At 46.1% G+C, this 24,972-nt stretch overlaps 1 protein-coding gene across 1 annotated transcript in view; it reads right to left on the reverse strand.

The window, feature by feature from the left end:
• Positions 1-23,818, reverse strand: part of MGAT5B (alpha-1,6-mannosylglycoprotein 6-beta-N-acetylglucosaminyltransferase B) — a 164,842-nt gene extending 141,024 nt beyond the window's left edge. Inside the window, exons 1-2 of the mRNA XM_075071713.1 lie at positions 23,068-23,818; positions 16,782-16,894 (exon numbers count right to left, since the gene is read on the reverse strand). Coding sequence (XP_074927814.1) covers positions 16,782-16,894; positions 23,068-23,135 — 181 coding nt within the window. The 5' untranslated portion in view covers positions 23,136-23,818. The remainder of the gene's footprint in view (positions 1-16,781; positions 16,895-23,067) is intronic.
• Positions 23,819-24,972: the final 1,154 nt, after the last annotated feature.

Here is a 24,972-nt window from a genome sequence, read left to right on the forward strand (position 1 = left end):
GAGAAAGCCCTTTGCCATTAGGGTACAAGGTGGAAGCCAGCCCCAAACAGCAGTCACTCCACACACTGTGAAGTCAGGCTGGTGGTATCTGACTGGGAACTGGACAACACTGAACATGGCTTACTCCAGGGCAGTCTCCATAGAGAGGCCAAAGATTTACTTGGTGATGGAGAGTGAACTCCTGTCGCATCTCTAGCACTGGTCCCTTCGGTGGCATGTTGAGGCAGGGACAGGGAAGCTGGCTGCCCAGTTCTGTGGCTAGAAGGTTTCCACCTGCAGGGCCATTATAACCAGTCCTGAGCTCACAAAGAGAACAGATCCACTAAATGGCTTTTGCTATCCAGCCCTGCATCCTAAGAGGTCCTCAAATAGAAACCCCAGCGCTGCATCCCAGGAGCACCAGCGCAGCCATCAGTCAGAGGCAAGCAAGCTGTCAGAAGGAGCCCTGTGGTCTGAAAGGAAAGCCTCGGGGACCAGCCTCGGTGGGCTCTCTGAGCTCCAAGAAGACAGATTCCATCTGGTTTCAAAATTGGACAAGCTGGGCTGACGTTCCAGGCTCCCAGATGTAACTAGGGGGAAGGAATGAAAATAAAGAAGCTTTCCATCTAAGTCAGCGAGGTCAGAGGCAGAGAAAAATGAGTCTTGTACCGGCCAACCGATGCCCTTCTGTGTCAGCAATCTGTGACTCTGTCTCTTGGCCGCAGCCCAGCACTGAAATGAGCCAAACTCCCTGTGGAACTTCTTTTATATATTTCAGAGACAGTGCTGCATATGGCTGATGGAGGTTATAGGCAAGAGGTCTGTCGGAGGGGGACTTTCACATCCCAGTGTGGAATGAGCACATTTTCATCTCATTGAACTTCAAAGAAATTTAACCCCTTCATGCCCTGTGGCTCAGGAGAGCTGTCAATGCTCATGCTTTGTGCATTAGGAAGCCCAGCTGTAGGTATAAAAGGGTTAATTACCTCTCCACGCTGGTGACTGTGCAGTAATTATAATAGCTGTGTGTTGAAAAGAGCTAATAATCCTTAATGCGGATCTTATATTTATAGTTAGCTTCTCTTCCTAATGGATCTTAAAGCACTTTATTAACTGGCTGTAAAAACGATATCTATTACGTAGAAGTCACTTCACCTGCTGCAAAAGCACAACTAATTCTGCAGTATGTCACCCGTTAAACAGTGCCCAGCAAAACTACACAATAGATTAAGAGAGCAAGTGGAAAGGATACTGTATCCAAATTCTAACTGCATGGGGAATTTCAGAGATACAGACTAATTTCCTGTGTTGGAATTTGGCCAGGACATCAGCGCTAACACCCCTAATCTTAAATAACCACTGAGGACACAACATACTGGAGCATTTCACTATAAGCTTAGGTGGCATCCCTCCCCCTCCTGATGCCTGGAAAGGGACACTGTGTTTGAATAGCTGGTAATATACTGACATCCCCAGACCTGGCCCCATGCTGTGAATTTAGACAGCTGTCTCAATAAGAGAGAAGCGATCTGAGGACAGTCCCTTGGGGATCCCTTTTGTGTATCCGATTTCTGCTGAATGGCATGTTTGCTCCATAGACAGCAACAACTGTGCCAAACCTAAAGCCTCAACTGGCAGATCCAGCAACTCATCACATTCCCATTGACAAAGACCAAGCTGTGGTCTTCAGGGAAGTTCTTATATAGTCAAGGAAGCAAGCACCTTGGAGATAAATTGTAGATTACTCAAACATTTGCCTACTGGGAACCATGTCTCCTGGATACCAGCCCTCCATTTGCCATCATGCAGATCATCTCCTTTCCTATCCACCATCTCAACTTCTGAGACAACGACAGTAACTGCTTCCACGGGAAAGTGATTTTGGAAAATCGGGCCCTACATATTTTCTACAGAGTCCTGCACTCACCAGCTGTCATTGTTCTCCATAAGCAGCGCTCTGTGTTGAGCCGTTCTGAAAGTCTGGCCAAAAGGGGAGCAGAGCTCTTTTGAAATCCTCTCTCCTGTTGTGGGTTCTGGGCATTTTTTAAAAATTAGCTCTCAATGAATTTTCAGGATGCAATTTTCAAATGCATTCAGCGATGGCCTAATTCTGCTCCCACTGAAGTCACTGAGAGTTTTACATTTAGCTTCAATGAGGGCAGCGTTTGGCCGACGCCAAGAGCTTTTGAAAAATCTCACCCTCAGTGGCCTACATTTCCAAAGGTACCCCCTGAGGTCTGGTGCCTCTGGTTTTTTGGAGTCCCAACTAGAGACATTCAGGCGCTAATTTTCAGATACCTGAGCATGCACAACATTGGCTGCAGCCCACTGATGGAAACATTTGCAGTCACAAACTGAAGTGATTTGGAATCGTGGGTGCTCAGCACTTCAGAAAATCAGGCATTGGGTGGCTCAGGCTGGGCACCGAAATACTGAGTCACCCCTAGCCAGTGAACGCATTTGAAAATGGAAGGCAGTTTCACTAAGGAAATTTAGCAGCTGGACACAAGGAGAAGGAGCCAACACCATATGACAGGCTGGCTCTCAGCAATACACCACCCCGCCTTCCCCCCCTGCAGCTCAAGAAGTGCTCCAAGGACCACAGCTTGGAAGCCGCTGCTCGAGGCCCCAGTTCAGGAAAGCACTTAAGCCGATGATTAACTTCAAGCACACGCTTACATTCCATTGACTTCAGCATTTGTGAAAGAGCTTTTCTGAATAAAGATGCTATCCTGAATGGGGCCATAAGAAAAAGACATGAAAGTGGATGCATTGCTCTCTATAAATACATCAGGAGGGCCAACAGTGGGGGACAGAGAGAAGAGCATTTAAGTTATGGACAATTTTGGCACAAGAACAAATGGGTATGACCTGGCCATGAATAAGTGCAGGCTGGAAATTAGAAGGTTTTTAAGTCATCAGAAGAGTGATGTTCAGGAGCAGCCTACCCACAGCAGTGGAGAGTCTGTAATAATTGAGCAGGCCTACTTTAATTGTGAGACTAACTGGTGGAAGGTGGGTGAAGGTTCACAAAGGGTCATGATTACCGTCATAAAAAATTGTGTAACAAAAAAATTTGAGAGACAAAGAGATTTAAACAGAGGTTCTACTGGCATCACTCTAGGACTATGTTAAGACTATGATTGATAAACAAGAGGAGTGGAAGACTGGAAATCAAGGGAGCAGAATTGGTGCTTCTGAAATTAGGCCTAATTGGTGGACAAAATGAGAGGACAGACCACTCCACCTCACCTTTTTTGGGGCCCTTGAAGAAAGACTTGAGGGGAGGAAAGGGTGAACTTCTGCCACCATCATGGCTGCAGCAGAAGGATTTTTACTGGGACACCCAGACCTTGCCATCATTGCCACACAAGGACCCCAGCCTGCTATATCTGAGATCCTGTTCTGACTTTCCCTTCTTTATATGTCTCCTTCCATTCCCCATTATCTTCCTCTTGTCCTCTCCCTCTCTCTCTCTGCTTTTCACCTTGTCCTGAAATCAACCGTACTGCACGGTACCAGCACAAGAACAAGATGAGATGGCCCAGCCAGCTCTGCTTGGTTGAGAAGGATCAGTGAAGCAAAGAGACCTGACCTGACCAACCAGATGATGTCCCTGACTGGGGAGGTGAGCCAGGGTCCAGAACACAGCTCTAGTGACCAACCTGCCAGCCCCATGCATCCGTCTGTGACTGACAAGCTGCCCTGTATCCTCCAAACATCAAGATGTATTTCCCCCATCTTTACTAAGTAAAGGATAGTAAAGATGGGGGAAATACTGTTTTGTCAAAATCAGGAAAGTGTCTGTCATTCTCAACTCAAACTTAAATAGAACTAATCCTTTCTTCTCCAACCAGAAAGGCTGTTTGACAGAATAAGAGATATTAACCAATATTCACCCTCTTTAATAAGAAAGAGACTGACAGGTTTGGATTAAGTTTGTTTGCAAACTCACTCAAGTTTGGTTTTAATAGTTTTTGTTGTGTTCTAACTCTTCTTTTTTTGTGTATTTCGATAAATAAATTTCTACCCTTTGACATGAAGTTCCTAGTATGTGTTTGCCATGGTATTAAGCAGGCTGAAGTCTCTGTAGTCCAAACTTTGTATAAAACTGTTTAAACTTGGACAGCAGCACAGACACATTAACACCTTTGATTCTTTAGGCCCATTTATTCCAGCTACATGATTAGAACAGGAGCATACAACCTAACTAGTTTTAAGATGGAGCTTGATCAAATTTATGGACAGGATTATATGACAGGGTTATCAGCAATAGCAGAGGCTTGGAGTTGATCCAGGAGGTCCCTTCCAGGCCTATGCCCTAAAACTACCATATTAGAACAGACTTATGATTAGGGCTCCATGTCTGTCACAGAGGTCATGGGCTCCGGAGGTAGCGGAAAGTCATGTGACTTCTGTAGCAACCAGTGTGACCGAACACGCAGCCGCCCCAGGGAACAGTCACACTGGCCACTGCTGGAGCAGCTCTGCAGCCAGCCAGCCAGCCCCATAGCCAGCCACACCGGCCATTGCTTGAACTGCCCCAGGCACAATCACACTGGCTGCTGCTCGGGCGGCCCCAGGGACCACCTGAGCAGCGGTCCTGGGGGTGGTGGGAGCAGCCACAGCTCAGCAGCCCCCAACAGCAGCAGTCCCAGAGGTGGCCAGAACAGCAGCAGTGGTGCAGGAGGCAGCCCCAGAGCAGTGCCCTCCAAAAGCAGGGCTCCCCTCAGAGTCCCCCCCAGCAGCACTCCCCCCAGCAGTGGCCCCAGGGGCCTGCCCAGCAGCGACTCTCCCAAAAGCACCCAGCCAGCAGCGACTCTCCCAGGGGCCCCCCAGGGCAGTGTCCCTCCCCCCACAGCTAAGATTAGTCAGGGATATTTATAGTACAGGTCATGGACAGGTCAAGGGAACACATTTTTATTTATTGTCCGTGACCTGTCCATGACTTTTATTAAAAACACCCATGACTAAATCGTAGCCTTACCTATGATCCGTCTATTACAACAGTGTGTCTCTGGCACAGGCCAATGCTTATTGCTTCAGGCCATGACATAGAGCCACGTGCAATGTGGGGGGAAGTATTCTACTAAACTCTAGGGAGATCTCAGTTGATGGTCATTAGTTTGTGCCCTGATGTATGAGTATCTAAAGCCTTTTTAATTATAACCTAGCTAGAGCAACTGCAGGTCGACACACACCATACTTCAGAATGGCACCCTGCAACCCCCCATATTCATATTTCATATATGGTTGCGATATTTCATACAAAGCATGCCACGTAAAGTATCATATGAAAGGTCATGATATGCTGAAACCTGTTGTTCTGTCCAAATATGTGTATCATTAGTGTGTATAACGTTAGGAGATTTTGCTGTATGGCTGTTATGAAATACGCTGTAAGTTTGCTAGTGACATACAAAGGACCCCCACCCAGGAGGGTGCTCCATGACCATTTCATCAGCAGGGGATTTGTAATCAAGGGATTTACAATTCAATGACAGTTGCTCAAGTCCAGACACTGGGGTTTACTCGATCACTATGACTCAGCAAAGGCCCCTAGGACATGTCTGGGCAAGTGTTTTCCAGGCACGTGGATGAAGGGTATAAAATAAGGAAGAATTGCAGCATGTCTTGGCCCTTCTCCTCTCCCATCTATGTTGGCAGCATCTAGAATGCTGAGAAAACAAAGATTTCATCTGAGGAGACTGCTCCAGGCTTCAGGGAAGAAGTTGGTATATCCTGAACTGTAACATCTAGTGAGGTGAAAAAATTGCTGATCTAAATACTGCCAAACATAATAAGGTTTAAGATTTAGATTGTGTGTTTTTCTTTTATTTTCTTTGGGAACTTTCTCTGATCTTTTATGCCTACCACTTATAATCACTTAAAATCTGTCTTTTTGTAGTTAATAAATCTGTTTTATACTTTACTTAAAACAGTGTAGTTAGGTTGATGGGCCTGGGAAATCTCAGCTCAGGTACAAAGGCTGGTGCATGTCCTCTCCACGTTGCGAGAGGGGAGGATTGGGTAATAAACTTACCCTGGTCAGGCTTCTGACCAGAGCAAGATGGTATAGGCCAGAGGTGCAAAGCTGGGGAGCGGGGGATAATTGGCTGGCACCTCTCTATTGTCAATTCATGAGTTGCTGGGAGAAGCATTTACCCATGTAACTCAGTTGGGTGTGTCCCTGCCTGTGGATGTCTGTGTAAGTGCAGTACCTGCCAGAGGTTTGCTGCTTGTCACAGCATCACAGGGTGAGAGGGAGCCCAGGCTGGTGGGACAGAGGGCTCAGCTGTACACCAGTTCCAGGTTGCACCCCAGGGATGCTGTCACAAAGATGATATTTTGATCCATATCTAATCACTTTTTAAAACTTACTATTTAACTCTGATAACATCCTGTAGCGGCAAGTTCCACCAGCTGATTATACATTTGCAATTGAAAACAAGAGACAGCACCTGCAAAAGGGCAAAGTCCTGATGCCAGAGAAGGCAGATGGAATTCTAATGATTACCCTGATCAACAACAGTTTGAGCTCTTGCAATTCTCACCTCATTAAATGATATTTTTTGTTTTAAGTCAAAAACTCTGCCCCGAGACAGCTTTTCCCAATGGTAGGACAACAAAAGACAAAAAATAGACTCAGGGGGTGGGAGGGACAAAAACAAAATCCTCACACATTTTAAGTTACGAGGGGAAAAAAAATTAAGACTTTCATGTCTAGGATCGTTCCCGAAGTGTCATCTATATGCAAAATTTTGATGGTTTTCTTTTTTTAATCCTTATTTTTGTTTGCAGAACCAATTCTCCCAGTGACCATTTCAAAACAAAGGAAGCTCCCAGTGTTTATTCCACAGCTGAGGACTAGGTGAAAGTAACTTGCATTTCAGAAGGAGTTTTTAGAAAAAAGCAATGAAGTTGCTGCTGCTTCAGATCATCAAGAGTAGAATCCCTCTGAAGACTGATTATTGGCACATGGAACAAGCTCATGGTTCTTAGCAAGAACCACCTACAAGATGACATTATAAAGTCAACAGAATTAACTGGAGGACGGTGACAGTCTATTTTTCCTCTTCCATTCTTCTTCCTCATTTCTCTCTTCGTTTAAAGTTTGATTTGCTGTTCAGATGGCTCTGAAGCCAAGGAGGCTTTGAGATGAGTCTGAAGCATTTTCTGACACTTCCTCCAGCTACTTCATTTCATCCTTTGCACTCCCTCTGCCTTCAGCAGCTCCCACACAGAATCTCAGCTTGCACCGCACGGTAGTGTGTGACTGGGATGGCAATCTTTATGAGGAGGAAGTGTCCAGTCCCAAGCCCTACTGTAATGCTCCATGATTTAACATAAGGCTTCGATTTTCACGGTTGCTTTGAGGAAATAGATACCCAGCTGGAACTGGGTGTGCAAATCTTTTAGAAGTAGGGAGACCAGATGCCCTGTTTTTATAGGGACAGTCCCATTTTGGGGGACTTTTTCTTATACAGGAATCTATTACCTCCCACCCCTGTCCCGTTTTTTCACAGTTGCTGTCTGCTTATCCTACGTAGGAGGCTTTTAAAAATCTCAGCCTAGATTTCTATGGCAAGTATTGTATTTTAATTAAATCCTGGGGTTAAATCCTGACCTCACTAATGTCAATGGGATTTCTCTCATACTTCAGTGGGGCCAGGATTTCATCCTAACAATTTACTTAAAACCAGCATGAGGTCTGATCCTGCACCCCTTACTGACATGGGTAATTACAGTGGTCCTAATATTGCAAACACCTACGCACATCAATACATTTATTCATGGAACACAAAGTAAGAGATCTGTACATGCATGTGTCTGCAGGATGGGGCCCAAGAGAATGACTGTGTGAATAAGGGTTACTCCTGTGATTAAGGATTGTAGGATCAAGCCATTGTTATTGAACAGACATGTATTAGATACATAATGGGCAAACCTGAACACATACAACTGTCACTTTATTTATAAAGCAACACAGACCCCAGCGTATTTGGAGATGGGGATGCTGCTCAATTAAATACAATAGTTATAAATCAATAATGAGCATCTCTGAAGGAACATTTAATCAGGAACTTTAATGAACAAACATGGAGAAGAAAAGCACCAGGTACTTTACTCTGCACTCCTCACTCAGGCAAAACACCCCACTGAAGTCCGGATCAGACGCTAGGGGCCTGGTTCAACATGTGCTTGGCTTCAGATAATCATTTTGCGCTTACAGCAAGTGTTGCAACTAGTGGTACTTCATTGGGATCTGTAATGCATGTTAATTGAATATCTGTTGAGGCTTGATAAAACTGTAATCAGATATGTATCCATTTCTGTTATTGTCAACCCTCTTTACATTAAATATGCTCTTAATAATCCATCACTCCTCATGCAGCATACAGGCCCTCTTTCTGAACTCTAAATGAACTGCAGAAGTCATATACCACAGGACCTGATTCGGGCCCTACAGGCATTGGTGGAAATCATGGGTAACTCCAAGCTCAGCAGAATTACCCTGTTGCAAAGCCAGCAAAAGCAGCTTCAGAATCAAGCCCCAGTTTTCAAAAGGGTCAGCCTCCCATTGAGTTACTGCGTTTTGTGCCCACTTGGAGTTTTGCAGGGCAAATAGCCGTTGGTGTTGGCATAGCAGTACTGTGCCTAGCTCCCTTATCTCCAGGCTCAGTCACCTAGTTAGCTATTTAGGCATCAGGTACCATGGTGATGGGCACAGTACAAAAACATGAATAGAAGAAAATATCTGAGCCCTATGAAATGCATCCCTGAATTACTTGTGCCTGACAAGTCCTGGGTACAAAAATCAGAGGCCACTTCTGACTGTCAGGCCCTCACCAAAGAGACTTATTCATAGCCTGGAAAAAGCTTTTGTTTATGAAATTCTATACACATTGCAACAGCTATTTTCTTGTACACAAGAAAAATAGGGAGACAACCACATCCACAGTCAATACACTGGAAAGAAGTCAACAGAGGGTGGGGGCTTAATTCTGCTCCAAATTATATGACATAAAGCCAAAGTAAGCCTATTGACTTCAGTGAGTTTACACTGCTGTTCAATATCTTCATCAATGACTTATATATTGGCATAGAAAGTACATTTATTAAGTTTGCAGACAATACCAAACTGGGAGGGATTGCAACTCCTTTGGAGGAGGGGGTCATAATTCAAAATGATCTGGACAAATTGGAGAAATGGTCTGAGGTAAACCGGATGAAGTTTAATAAAGACAAATGCAAAGTGATCCACTTAGGAAGGAATAATCAGTTTCACACATACAGAATGGGAAGAGACTGTCTAGGAAGGAATATGGCAGAAAGAGATCTAGGGGTCATAGTGGACCACAAGCTAAATATGAGTCAACAGTGTGATACTGTTGCAAAAAAAGCAAACGTGATTCTGGGATGCATTAACAGGTGTGTTGTAAACAAGACACGAGAAGTCATTCTTCCGCTCTACTCTGCGCTGGTTAGGCCTCAACTGGAGTATTGTGTCCAGTTCTGGGCACCGCATTTCAAGAAAGATGTGGAGAAATTGGAGAGGGTCCAGAGAAGAGCAACAAGAATGATTAAAGGTCTTGAGAACATGACCTATGAAGGAAGGCTGAAAGAACTGGGTTTGTTTAGTTTGGAAAAGAGAAGACTGAGAGGGGACATGATAGCAGTTTTCAGGCATCTGAAAGGGTGTCATATGGAGGAGGGAGAAAACTTGTTCATCCTAGCCTCTAAGGATAGAACAAGAAGCAATGGGCTTAAACTGCAGCAAGGGAAGTTTAGGCTGGACATTAGGGAAAAAGTTCCTGACTGTCAGGCTGGTGAAACACTGGAATAAATTGCCAGGGAGGTTGTGAAATCTCCATCTCTGGAGACATTTAAGAGTAGGTTAGATAAATGTCCATCAGGGATGGTCTAGACAGTATTTGGTCCTGCCATGAGGGCAGGGAACTGGACTCGATGACCTCTTGAGGTCCCTTCCAGTCCTAGAATCTATGAAAAAAAAACATTTAGCCCTGGGTCTTTGAGTTCCTTTCAAGTAGTTCTTTCTCCACTATCACCCATCTGAAAGCTGCAGGAAAAGTTAATGTTAATTTGAGCCAGCAGGAACACTCATTTCTGATCTGCAGTTCCTCCAGGAGCTCTACAACCGATGGAGAAAACCAAAGGCAAGTCTCAACCAGTGAAGAAAAACTTTATGTTGAATTCTTTACTGAGCTTTTTAATTAGGTGGTAACTGTCCTAGACAGATCTACAGAACTAAGACCACTAAGTGGATAACAATTGACTATTTCCATCAGAGTCAACATTCACTGCTTCTCCCAGATACAGGAAAGGGGAGCAAATCTTCATCTCTTCCTACCTGCAGCTACAAGAAAACTGGACCAGTACAATACAAGCCACCCAACAGATTGTGGGTGAAGTTTGTCCCTATACAAAGAGCCCATGGAAGATTCATCACTTAAGCCCCAGGGTTTGATGCTGACCCAGTATGATGAAGTGAAGTTTTTCACCTTGTTATGTTGCATGTGAATCTTACTGTCCTATACTAATACTGTGTGTATATCAGTTTCCCTGTCTGCTGCACCAAAGCCTACACAGTGACTTTTGCTGAAGCCCTCAGAGCAGGTGAAGCTGCCCAGCTGCCTGCTCGTAAGGTATGGCTGATGCCCATCCTAACCTGAGACCCAGGAGGGGGAGGCGACCAGGTGATACTTTGCCAGGAAGCAGGACAAAGACCAGAGGAGGAGCAAGGGGTGTTGCGGAGGCCAGGCAGCAGGGTCCAGGGCAGTCTCCTCTCTGGGACTTGGAGAGCGGGGAGTCCAGGGCGTCTGGCCTGGGGTTCCTCCAGGACAGACTTTGCTGAAAGTTGCTGGTTTCTGTGCTAACAAGCTCTGCTCTACACTGTGTACCTGTTGACTAATAAACCTTCTGTTTTACAACAACGCTGGCTGAGAGTCACTGCTGACTGCGGAGTTGGGGTGCAGGGCCCTCTGGCTTTCCCAGGAGTCCTGCCCAGGTGGACTCACTGAGGGAAGTGCATGGTGTGGAGGGGGATGCTGAATGCTCCAAGGTCAGACCCAGGAAGGCCAAAGCAGTGTAAGCTTCTTGCCCTGGGGACAGTGTGCTCAGAGACAGGAGGCTCCCCCAAAGTCCTGACTGGCTTCATACAGAGCCATTCCAGAGCATCGCTCCAGTGACTCTGTGACATCCAGCACAAGTGTAACTCAAGATTAACTCTACTGAAATCCAGAGAGTTAACACCAGTGCAAAAATGGAGCTAGCAAGAGGAGGATCAAGGCTCATGACTGCACATTTTCCCTCACTTCATCTGCTAGAATCTTTGAAATGACCCACTCCAGAGAAGGGCTGTGCCATGGGCTCCTAGGAAATGGTCCGGCAGTGGGCCGGTTGAATTTATTATACCAAATTCTTCTCCCAGGTTTAATGGTATAAATTGGAGGTCAATTCACTCAAGTCTAGGATGGCCCTATGGTTCTACACTGATGTAACCAAGAATAGAATTTGGCCCAGAGAACAAACTCCATGGCTTAAGGTGTGTTGCAGAAAGGGAAGGAAGAAACGGGTGGACTTGAGTTTCTCTCATCCTGAAGATGAAGCAGTGATCAGATCCTTACAGTCACTAAGCCAATTACAGCCACTCAAGGAGCTATGGGAGACTTAAGTGGTACATGGCCAGCTGCCCAGGGCTGAATTTCCTTTACCGACGAACCGACTTGTTTTCAGCTGTGCTAGTTGTAGGATGGGGGACACTTCACATCACCTCTGCACTTCTCCAACCCCAGGGCTGCAGGGAGTCAGTTCAGAGTTTGAAGGTTGCTTTAATTTACAAACACCTGCAGCAGCCTCCAGGGGCTGGATACTCCAGGGCTACAGAGAAAAATCCTTAGCTAGCAACTTAGGGTGTGTCCACACTGCAAAAGAAGGCGTATTTTTAACTTTCCTTAGCTGACACCGTTAACTAACTCACGTTAAAATAGCTGTGAAGACACAGCAACTCTGCTTTTAACTTGGGTTAGCAGCTTGGTTCAAGCCTATAGGGGAACCAGGGATTGCATTCTAGTTGCTAACCTGAGCTGCCATATCTTCACTGTGATTTTAACCCATATTAAGACCACACCTTTTTCCTCCATGTAAACAGACCCTCAGGTTAGCTGTTAGAGTGGCACAAAGAAGCCTTATTGTGACTAAGGTGCTGACCCAAGAGTCCAGGCAGCTGGTGATCAGACTAAGCTGGAATGGCTGAGGCTGCCAATCTGTTGAATGAGGGACCCTGTTAGAATTTGCCTGTGTTTGAATATAACACCTTTTGCTACTTTGCCTGGAAGTTGCATCCCAAATGGATTAAGGTGCTTGGAAGAGAAGTCTTGCTGGGGAAAAAAATCAGACACGCAGCAGCTGCCATCATGTGATGAGAGTCAGTGTACTCTGACTCCAGAGGTTATTGTTACAAAGGCAACTACATGGCTAGTGACCACACGACATGCTCACACCCACCTGCGGGAAACGTGGGTCTGTCTCTAAAGGGAGACAACTTGACTTCAGTGAAATGTGCAACACAGAAGGAGAAGGCGTTGATCTCCCAGCATTCTATTGCTCCGGCTACCACCAGCCAAGTAAACACTAATCCCTGGGAGAACAGACTTAACGGAGTTCATGATAGCAACAATTATGAAAGGAGTGGGGAGAAACAAAAACTCCTTTGTATTCTGTCAGGGAGAAAACCAAGACAAGCGCCAAAGGCAGCATTACATGTTAATCTCTTTTGAAGCCAACTAAGCAGTTTACCAGCACCGGCAGCGTTTTGGAACCCATCTCCCTAGCCCCTCCATACAAATGCAACTAACAGGACTACCTCTTCAATTGACCCAAGAGGCGGATTTAATCCTGGAGGGAGTACAAGGAGCTCTGGAGGAGATTTAATCCATCTCACCTTAGCAACTTCATCCCCAGGGGAGACTCTTCTCACCCCTAGCTGGGCTGGCATGCAGAACGCCACTTTAATCAGCTCTCCCAGGGAGGAAGCGTTGTTGTGTCATTTTACACAGCAGACAAAGGGAAAGGGATATTATTTGTGTTTTCTTTCTTGCTTGGCTTCAGCACATGATGATTCAAATGCTGGAAATGCTTAGAGGGAAAAGACACAGTGAATCTCAGCACAGCAGAGGCAATGGGCCAAATTCAGCCCAGACGGTGTAAAGTGATGTAAATGATGCATCCCTGAACCTGCTAATCCACAGATGACCTAGTGGGGGGCTCAAGGCAGGGGAGCGCAGTCTGTGGTACTGCTGCCTCCCTCCCTCCTGCACTGTTTTCTGGTGTATGGTGGCAGATTTAGATTTCACCAGGGGACCAGCTTCTCAGCTGTAGATCACTGACTTTGAGAGCATGACTCTGATTTACACCAGCTGGGGATCTGGCCCAGGAGCCTTGATTTTTTGAGGGGGAGAAGGTGCACTTTGATTAGTACAGGGATACCCTAGCCACGCCCACTTCCCAGCCCAGGGTTGTGCAGAGGAGAGGCCATGGCCAAGTCCCACTTCTCCTCCCCACACTGACTTTCTGCCTCAGGGGCTTCTGCAAGCGAGGCAGGCCTCAGGCTGCATTTAGTCCAGGTTCTGCTACCTCTCCCTCTATCCCTCATCACTTAGATTTCTGACTGAAATGGGGGATTTTAGTCGGAGGTCCCCTCACTCAATTAATCAAGGGGTGATGTGTTTATCACCACAGCTGGGAGAGAGCATGAGTGTGTGTGAGGGGGGTGTCTTTCCTTTGCTCTGGGACTGTCTTCTGGCCTGACCAAATGTACGTTGGCTATCCCAGGCTCTGGATTGGGCCACTTCTCTTGAAAAGTTCTCCTTTCCCTGCTATTTAATTTGTACCCAAAGTACTTAACTGTCCAGAGATAAATTGGAACAAAACAAACAAGCAGCTGTTTTTTATCCAGAGCTAAATTCAATGACATGAGCAAGCTGGAGCATTCTTTGGACTTCAGAAAAATTTGGACTTCAGAAAGGTCTGGCAGAAACTCCATTCAGCAAATAGTACTGGGTGACAACACTCAAATACAACATACGGATAGGTTTGCCAGCTTTCTAAATCACACAAAACCAAACATCCCTGCCCCGCCAAGGAGAGCTGCAGAGCTGGTGCTGGGGGCGGGGGCAGCGCATGGAGCTTCCCTGGCTGCCCCAGCACCTACAAGCCGCAGGGACCTGGCGGCCACTTCCAGAGGCAGCAGGGAGCCAGCACAGGCAGGGAGCCTGCCTTAGCCCCGGGCCACCATTATGCCGCCAACCGGACTTTTAACGGCCTAGTCTGCACAGCGCCAGGATCTCTTTTCGACCGGCCATTCTGGTCAAAAACCAGACATCTGGCAACCCTGCGCACACTGTCAGAACAAACTCCCATTAGTTGATCAGTGATCATGAGGGCAGAATATTTCTACTTAGGAAATGCCAATTGGCTCTTTCACACGGATGACAACATGTATCATATCGGCTAGCACTGTCTGCCCACCTGTCCTCTGTCTGAAACTACTGCTACACTCTTTACTGTAGCAAACCACCCACTGATGTCACCAATAGATTTTAGTGGTTCAAGGCTACTGGAGTGTGGCAGCTTTTGGCCTGCACGGCTACATAGTACCCCCACCACACACTTATCCCACTGGATAGTGCTTGTAGGCCTGGCTGGAGCCCTAGGCATAAACTAACAGTATGAAGCAAAGTAGGCCATGTCAGTAGAGTAACACCAGGTATTGGCTAAACAAGTGAGTGCATCTAACCAGAGAGGATGATACAAAAACACCCAGAGTTCTTAAATAATCACACACACAGATTCCCATGAGATTATACAGGAACACATCAACCCCTTGTAAGATAAGAAAGGGATGACAGGATAATGGATGAGGAGGTTTCATTTGAACTAGCAGGTACAGTGGTTTCAGCATTGGCCTGCTAAACCCAGGGTTGTGAGTTCAATCCTTGAGGGGGCCACTTAGGGATATGGGGCAAAATCAGTACACCTCTACCTCAATAACACGACCTGATATAACACAAATTCGGATATAACGTGGTAAAGCAGCGCTTTAGGGGGGCAGGACTGCACACTCTGGTGGATCAAAGTGAGTTCAATGTAACACAGTTTCACCTATAACGTGTTAAGATTTTTTGGCTCCGGAGGACAGCGTTATATTGAGGTAGAGGTGTTCTTGGTCCTGCTAGTAAAGGCAGGGGGCTGGACTCAATGACCTTTTGGGGTCCCTTCCAGTTCTATGAGATAGGTATCACTTCATATCAGGGTGATAACAAACAACATGGAGCATAATATGTCACTTATTTGTATCAATGTATAAAAGGAGAAGTCATGGGAGGGGCATACATTGGCTGAGGGGACAGCATCCTGTTTGCTGACTGAGCCCTTATCTTGTACCAGGCACATGTGTTAGTGCCCCTGTAGGCTACTCAACAGGGCTCTAGTAACGTGCTTTGTGGACAATAAACCTGGCCGAGAACCTTCGTCACCAATCCGAGCCTCTGGGCTTTCTTTCTGAACAGCACCGAGGTCTGCTGAATCAGAGTGTGCTGCGCACTTTGCTGGTGCGGCTAACACTGGAGCTCCAAGAATAACAGCATTAACAACTCTGCAGCACCAGCACTAACGACATGCACCATCTTCAGCTCCCCATCAGCTGTCCCATCCGGCACCCAATTCTCTCTCCACCCTCCAACATTTCTGCTGTGCTGCAGCCCCATCTCCTGACCCCTCAGTCAATTATGGGAGGTGAGCAGGTGCAACAAGAACTCACTCCACAAACAGATGAGCAGGATCCCTACATGGCCTGGGTAGGGGGGTGGAGGCAACCAGAGATTGGAGGTGTCAGAAATACACAAGGGTGAGGAAAAGAAGGAAATGGGTTACATCCCTTCAATCCTAGGACCTGCCCTTGTGAAACATTTCTCCCAATGAGCTTCTCCATTAGAATCAGAACCCTTTGCCTATTCCCTCTCCATCCTCGATAGAGTAGTTTTATGGGTATTAACATGTAACACACACACAGTTGATCCCCTAGTTTCCCATCATAGTGTCTCCTTTTGAGACAAAAAATAAAATAAAATGGCAAAAACGTCACTCGCCACACTTCCACTCCCTGGAGACCAAACCTGTCTACAACCACAAAGCCTTACACAGTCCTGAGCCAGAACCTCTGGTGCTATAAGCTGGCACAGTCAATGGAGCTACACCAGCATATATCAACTGAGAATCTAGCCCCTTGCATTCAGATCACCCAGGTTCTCTATACACCAGGTGCCATTAAAATGTTGCACCAAACACTGCTAGAGATTCATGGTTTACATTCCCCTCCATACACTTTGTCATGTTCTCGAGAAGGCTTTGTGAAAATGTCAGTCTCCATCTGATTTCCTCCCTTTCTGTCCTCCTTGTTTATGGAGCATGTAATGACAAAGAGTTGAATGGAAATAGTCAAGCAGCCCATACACTTACCATTTCAACCAATTCAAGGTCTGTGGCTCTAGAAACACAGGCCCCTACCCAGTGAGCTAGTAGAGGGAGCTATTAGACATGGGTAGGTCTGTCACACTCCAGCAGGAAGCAGCAACAGACAGGCATTGACTAGTGCACTACCACTTCCCTAGACTCATTATCCCAGAAGAAGGATTTATTCCCCTACTAGTCACAAGGAGCAAAAACCAGTACAAGTTCTCCTCTTTTAAAATAGTTTTCAAAACAGTTAAAATGCCAGTTACCTTCGGTTCTGATGGTGAAGGGAGAGTCTCCCAGTCTTTTGGCTGAAAACTGGCCTCCCAAAGACGTCATTAAGAAGCACAGGGTGAAAAATCCAATGCCCAACACAAATATCCTGAGGGAGGAGAAAAAGAAAAGATAATGTGAGACACATTCAGTAATGGCTTTTCTGCTAAACAGGTTGTCCCACCAATTACTAGTAAGATATGGGTCTCTTCACTGACAGGCCCACATGTCCTATGGTCTGATTCTCAGCAAAACCACTTCCACCCAACACCCCCTTCAAGAGCTCACTTGCACTGACTTTTTTTTACTAAAAATTCTGTATGAGGGGGAAAAAAGGAGGGGGAGCATTTAGAGGTGGAATGGGCAATCATGCCATGTACCTGACCTCTAACCCTCAGCAATTGATTCTTAATCCTGGTCCTCTTGGCCATTCAAAAGCGGTTGGCCAAGTCACCAGTGTTGATCTGTTTTAGTAACATAGGAAATACCAAGCCAGATCAGACCAATGGTCCATCTAGTCCAGCAGCTGGCCAGGCTTAGAGGTGCACTAGGCACTGAGCAGCTCATTGCTGTCAAGACTTAGGTGGCTTTGTGTATGCCACCCAGCAGAAATTTTGGTGCCTAGGGGACTTTACTGGCAGAAACAAAAGCACCAACAGAACATAGGTGCCTACTGGGTTAGCTAGTAGCCAAGTGGGGGTTCTGAGGATCTAAATTTTGGACCTAGGCACCTAAAGTGGCAGTGAGGCATTTAAATCTCTTTGTCAATAGAGCTTTTTGTGGTTGGCTTATGCCCTGAAGCATGAGGGTTGATATCCGTTGTAGATATTTTGCCTTTAATGACCCTGTGGATGCTCTCATTATTATCTATCCTCTATTGAATCCTAGTGCGTGGCCTCAGTGATATCTTGTAGCAGTGAGTTCCACAGGATGATTATGTGTTACATATGATCACTCTTAAATATATTGCCTTGTAATTTCATTGGCTGTCCTTTTGTCCCATTTTGCACAGTCGTCCACTGTTATTTTCTTTCTTTCTCCTCCCTAGGGGAATCTGTCCAGCCAATACAATTTGAGCTAATAAACTAGAGGTGAAAGGCTTCACATTCTATTCCCAAGACCTTAGCCATCCAGCACTCCTGCTAAGAGGTGTTGATGAGCACTGTACAAATCCTTTCTATTGATAATGTCTTCATCATTATGCAAGGCCTTGTTTATGCATTTTAATTTTCATAATTATGATCTGGCAAGAAGCGATGGTTAAACTCCGCATTTAATTAACAATTTAGATCATGGGGGAAAAGAAAGAAGGGAACCCCCACCCCTACAATTACTGAAGAAAAAAATTCAAAGGGTCCATGCGTTCTAGCATCTCATTAGAAGGAAAAGCTTCACAATTTCAAATGGATTGCAGAGGAAGGGGAGGAAACTCAAGATTTTACATACTTGAAAAGATGCACCAGGTCAAATCCTAAGTCGGTTACTTGGGAGAGAAACAGCATTTAGCGCGGTGGGATTTCTTCTAGGAGGAAGGAGATTTGGTGGGGGGTTACCCTTAATTTGTAGGCTCTCTCTTATTTTGTTCTGATTTTTTCCCCTTCTTATGGGGAGGAAAGTGGGGCCGGGGGAGGCTCTCCGTTCAATCACTCATCTCCATGGAAGTTTGGACTGCAGTTCTTTGTGCTGGCGCCTAGTATTGGGGAAGTGGCCAAAAGATACCAGGGGCCTGACTGAACCTCACACTGGTGTCAGTCAGAATTATCTCCATTGAAATCAGTGGACTTCCACAGTAAATGAGAGCTGCATCCAGGCCCGTTTCCAAAACTAGTCCATTAACTTCACCCGTTGTTGAACGTAGAGTTGATGACCATGTAGCATCTACATTCCGAGCTGGCTGTTCATCATGTGGACTGTCACCACATATTAATTTAATTCAGGATGCTTTGATTTTACAAGGTTCTGGTGACAATTCTACCTAGAATTCTACCCTGGGACTGAAGTATTTACAATCCCCTGCTTTAGGACTATGTCCAGGAGGAGAGTGCCAAGTTCTGCCCAGTTTATTTACTGTCAGTTTGGAATAGCGGCATAGTTTTTAAATAGAGTTATTGAGGATTCACACAATTATAACAGAGCAAAATCTGGCCCTGGGGACTTGTATTCTGATGTTCTACATATCATTTGGTATCTGGAAATGCATGCAGGAAAAGACTGCAGCATCCTTTGGAACCATGAGCTTTCCATGGTCCTGAAACACCAGAGGCCTCTCACACTGGGTCACCAGCCAGCAAAATGCTAAGCAGCATCATTAAACCTCCAAGGGAACAATGCATTCTTAGCCCTGGTCTACACTGGGTGGGGGCGGAATCGGTCTAAGTTACACAACTTCAGCTACGTGAATAATAATAGCTGAAGTTGACGTACTTAGATCAACTTACCACGGTGTCTTCAGCGCAGTGAGTCAACTGCTGCAGCTCCCCTGTCGACTCTGCCTGCGCCTCTCGCGGCGCTGGAGTACAGGAGTCGATGGGAGAGTGCTCAGGGGTCAATTTATCGCATCTAAACTAGATGCAATAAATCGATGCCCGCTGGATCAATCGCTGCCCGCCGATCCAGTGGGTAATGTAGACAAACCCTAAGGTTCTAAGGAAAGAAATGGCTTTTCTACTTACAAGCTTTCACAGCACTCCTCTTTAGTTCCCCAAAGAGAAGTATAGAGATGGCTGGGGTAAGGCGTTATAGCTGACTCGTGATTAACTTTTGGCTCCATCGGGTACTGCTGGGTAGAATCACTCACTGAGGTATCCTTGATTTTGAAGTCAGACACATTAGAAGTGAGCCATTCACACAAGTTTCTATAAAGAAATTCTCTTCTCCATTATTTTATCTCCTCCTGCTATGTTTACAGAGTGCAAGCAATCAGCAACTCTTCTCTATTCCCAGGGTACGCTCACAGATTTGGGACTTTTCCCTCACCATACTAAGCTTATCCGGAGGATGATTAATGAATTCAGCCAAGCGCCACTTTGATTTCAATGGGCCAAAGCTCCAGTTGGTGCCTGGCAACTTCACTGATGCTATGCTGATTTGCACCCATGTGGATCCAGCCCATTGACTTGAGTGGAGATAAGCTGATCAAATGCCAGCTGACATGCGGTCTCAATAGATTTAGGTGACCACTATGAACTGCAGACCAGCCACATTACTACACAAAGCTGGGGGGAGGCATGTCTAGATTCCAACGATTTGCCTACACTGCAGCGCTAACTTAAGTGTGGATAAGAGCAGCCAGCTGCTCTTGAGTTAGTCTAGCTCACGTGAGAGAATCCACACAGATGTTTGGATTTGCAGCACATTAGCTACATCCCCACTGCATTAGTAGTGTGAGCATCAACAGCTCTCAAGTGTCAACCCACACCCCCAGTACCTTGAGATTAAAGCACCACTTGAGCTAGAGACTCGTGTGCGGACAGGAATCGGATTAAGGGAGCACTTGAATCATACCTCGAGCTAAAGCTGCAGTCAAGACAAGGCCTAAGAGCATATGCAAGTCTCACCACATGGTCACTACATGAAATGGTGGCTCGGGATCTGTAAGGGCAGAGTTCAAACAACAGGATGTGCCTCAGGTGAGGACTGAAGTGCGCTGGTAAATTGGTGGAGGTAGGGAGAAGTAGAGCTAGAATAGGAGAAAAGCTGCAGATCATGACAGCTTTAGTTGATCTGTGGGATGCTCAAGGCCTACACTAGCAGGGAGTGAAGAGCATCAGCAAAGCTGGGGGGCAGGGCTTAGACCTAGAAAATAAGCAGGTGCTGCAGGTTGGGCTTCCCTCACCACCTCAGTCCTACCACACTGGTGTTTTTAGCCTTTCGATTCCGATGCTTCAAAATATTCCCACCAAACACCAGTACCGATGAGTTAAACCAGGGAGAATCCTTGCCACCGATTTGTCTAAATTACTGGGGGGGGAACACCCCCTGAGGTGCTTTAGCCACAGTCAATCACATCTATTTTCCTGTGATATAAAATCTCAAGGAAAAAACATCTCTTAGAAAAGCCTGATACAAGTCTCACACTAGTTTAACAGCTGCATAACTCTACTGATTTCATTTGCTCCCAATTTACACCAGTGTAAGTATAGAATCAGGCCCTAGTGTACTGAGAACACTGTCCAGATACCTGAGTCTCTTAGCAAGACCAAGCCCCGAAATTGGTCACCTGGCCCCATCCCCAAATCCCCACATACATTTCCCCTCCTATTCCAGTCTCAGGCCTAATTTGAATCAGATTTGCCCAGTGTGCTATGACTCATTGCTGTTACTCCTACTTCAAGCCTTATTCCCAAGATACTGCTAGAAATGAGATTTTCCTGCTCCCAGAGGGGGAGCCCCTTCCACTAATTTCATCTTACTGTTTAACAAACATATTTTTGGAAGTGATTGAACAGCCCCTCTCAAAGTGGCGCTGGCCCTGTCCCCCGCTGAAGGCAGTCGCCGAGCCCAACACAACGCCTTGGGCGCTGCTGTTCTATTAAGCAGAGTGTCATTCAACAGGAGCAAAAGCGACAGCTCTAGATGACGGCTGCGTATAGTGTTTGACACAATTGGCACAGTTGGTGAATTGCTACAGAGTAACTGCTTTCCTATAGCCCCCTCCCTGCCAGTTCAGGGTGTGCCCCGAGCCACCTCTGCTTTATCCATGAGTGTTGCACCTGTTAAGTCAATCAGAGTTTTGCCCTGGACTTCACCAAGGGCAGGATTGGCTCACAGCAGCGAAATGAGGATGAGCGATATGGGAATTTTTCCCACCCCCTCTTCAACATGCAGCCCAACTGTGGTTAGGCACCTCTCCCTTCTCTTCTATCCTCCTTCCAGGAGGCAAGCTCTGCTATCCAAAAGCAACAGCCTACAGCACAACCTCACGGGCGTGCCCCTTCTACCCATTTGCTATCCCCCCAACCTGCCTGCCATCAGATTGGAGACAAAATCCCTACCAAGCCAACAGGGAGGTACCATCCCCTTGCTGACCCACTCCCAAGTCCTAGCAGAGCTACCTGTCCCACCTGTTTGCCTGGATGGTCCAAGAAAGTGGGCAGTCCAGTGACTGGAGCACTAACCTAGGAGTTGGGGAACCTGTGTTCAGTTCTTACTCTGCCACAGACTCCCTGTATGGCCTTGAGCAAGGCACTTAGCCTCCTTTGTGTCTCAGTTCCTCATCTGTATAATGGGGATAATCACACTCCCATACCTCTGAGAGGTGTTTGCAGGATAACTACATTAAAAGACCGTGAAGTGCTCAGATACAATGGTGGTACGTGGAGGCAGATAAACTCTTTAGACAGATGAAATTTCAGCAGCAATAATTCTCAAAAGCTATCCCACATGAGAAAAGATAACTCGACCCTCCCTTCCATCCCCCCCAAACCCCATTTCCTTTGGTCAAGTTTAAAACCCAGCATCCTGGTTCGTGAAATCCACTTTGAATGCTTTTGTGTTCTTTGGACCATCAGAAAGCACTGTGATGGGTTTGTTTTGATTCAGATCTAACCTTTATATTTTTAATTCCTCACCCATAAGACACAAACAAACAATGCCCTTTGGAGGCTGGATGTGCACAAAGCATGACTCCTCAAATCAGTTTTAAAGAAAGCACACAAGCATTAGAGAAGACTTTGCATGTTAATGGACAGTCCACACACACACAAAGACGTACAGCAAGGAGTTTATGCAAATCAATAGTCCTGGAATCAAAAAACTTTGTAGTTGTTGGGGGGGAGGAGATCAGTAAGTAGAAATGCATAAATTCAGGTGGGAAGGGGAGCTTGGAAGGTCTGACTTTGGATGAGATTCTGCTCTTGGTTAAAGTTTGAATCCGGAGCAACCACATTAACATTATTGGATTCAAACCAGTGTCACTGACAGCCAAACCTGGCTTTTAATTTGAATGCATCGATTCCCCAGGGGGTGCAAATATCACCAAGAAAGGTATTAAAAACCTGTAACTAATACCCAGCTGATATTGGCATAACAAATGAATTAGCAGGCCAGGTACAGTATGCAAGAACCACACATCAGCTCCCATCAAGCTGACTTAAAGGCAAACTTGCTTTGATTCTTGACATTTCAATCTGGGATTGATTCCCCTGGAAGACAGTGAGTGCTAGGAAATTTATTTAGATGAATTATTCAGTTTCAGCTCCCTGAAGCTGAACAGCAAGATGGGGTGCAAAGGCCAGGGGGAGGGAGGGACAAAGGTAAATAGAGCAATAAAAAGAACTTTACCTAAAAGGTCTCAAGGTGACAAGACATCTTCTGATCATTATTTTTCCATCTGAATTGACTGTGATCATTGTTCAAACTTATATAAGAAATAAAAAGGAGGCAACCCGACACTTTAGCCAGCCATACGCTGTAGTTACACAGTGCCCATGAGTAGGACGATTTGTATACAGAGTGGAGAAAGCACCCCAAACCAATCTAACTTCATCGAGAGGGGTTTTAGCTCTTCTGCTCCAGGTAATCTACTTCTCTTCCAATGGAGCAACGCTGGTGAACGTTTGTCTGCTCTGAATGAAATAGATCTTAACAGAGCAAGCACGACTGAACCAGGTTCTGTTGCAGGATTTTCTTATTCACATTTTGGAGGCAGGTTGTCGCAAACAGCAGCACTTCTGTCCATCCGTCTCTCCCCACAGCAGATAGAGCAGCTGGGAGACACCCTGACTCCTTCATCACATCCACTTTTTGCTCTTCTTCCTGTTCTCTCCAGATTTCACCTTAATTGGAGTCAAATGCCAGACCCTCACACCACCACCACCTCCCCCTACACACACAAACCAGCATTCAGCACCTCCAGCTAGTTGCTGTCCTCTGGGAAGGCTTCCCAAGTCAAAAGTCTGCACTGTTCTGGATTCAGATGGTGTTCCCAATCCTCTGTGTCCACAGATGTGATATCAGAGCCAGCTCCATCTGATCCTGGGAGCTCCCTTGCACAATCCTAGGTACCCAGCCTCTTGCTTTAATCCGAGCAGGCACTGCATTGTTTCCACCAGAGAAGGCTGCACTGTTCCAGCTGGGATTGGCGAAAACCTTCCTGTTAAATTGTGGATTGGGCACCATCTAGTGGTAGCCATTGGATGGCATCAGTTGCCTTTTGTTAAGGAGTGATTATGTTGGTAGGGCTGAGCCAGCAGTTATGCTGGCTCTTGTAACTTCTTCGTTCCAGAGATTTCAATGTTTCCTTGGCTGAAGACCTATATTTTGAAATCTCAACCCCTGGCATCTTTTACCAAGACAACTGAGCCCCCATCCCTATCAGTGAACTCCTAAATTTTAATAGCAACAGTAAATCTCACATTAATAGAGTACCCTTTATCTTAAACTGCTTCACAAACTACCAACAGCAAGCACCTCTAAAATGCAGCCACCTCTGGGGTGAAAGACAGGAGTCAACCCAAAAACCACCAGGCAGCACAACAGATGGGAGGGCAAACCCCTACTCTGATGAAAAGTGCCTGGGGATATTTAAAGCTTGGAGCAGAAATGGCATGGAGTCCAACTCTGCCTCCCTCACATCAGTGAGGTCACTGGGACTGCTCCTGTTTTACACTGCTGTAAGTGAAATCAGAATCCATCTCCTTGTCTATTGAAGTTTCATCCACAGAGGCCCTCAGCTGCTGATGCACAGGGCTCATAGCATCTGTGGCAATGAGATAGACCTGCTGATCTTCTGCATTGTTAATAAGAGCATGGCTCTTTGCCGTATAGAAAGAGTGAGATTTATCAGAGAGGCAGCACAGCGGTGCCGATCACCTCTCACTAACCAGCTATCAAACCCATTTAGCAAAAGCACTTGAAAGGGAGTTACTCCAGATTTACACCAGCATACCTTGGGGCAGAACTTAGCCTAGCAAGCACATGTGTGACACTCACAGATCCCAGACATTGGCAGGCAGAACTGAACCTACGGCCTCTGGCGCTTAGTGCATGAGCCTCTATGGTGTGAGCTAAAAGCCAATTGCCTGTAGAGCAGACTCATCATCTCTCCCCAAGTGGTCTCAATGCCACTAGATGGGACAAAACACCACACCCAGGAGGCGCATGGATTACACATATATAGGTTCTCAACCTCCCCACTGAGTAGCAGCCACCCTTAGTCCTGCCTCAGTGCCGGGGATTGCATTTGAT

This window comes from Chelonoidis abingdonii, chromosome 13, assembly GCF_003597395.2.
Source record: "Chelonoidis abingdonii isolate Lonesome George chromosome 13, CheloAbing_2.0, whole genome shotgun sequence".
Taxonomy (NCBI): Eukaryota; Metazoa; Chordata; order Testudines; family Testudinidae; genus Chelonoidis; species Chelonoidis abingdonii.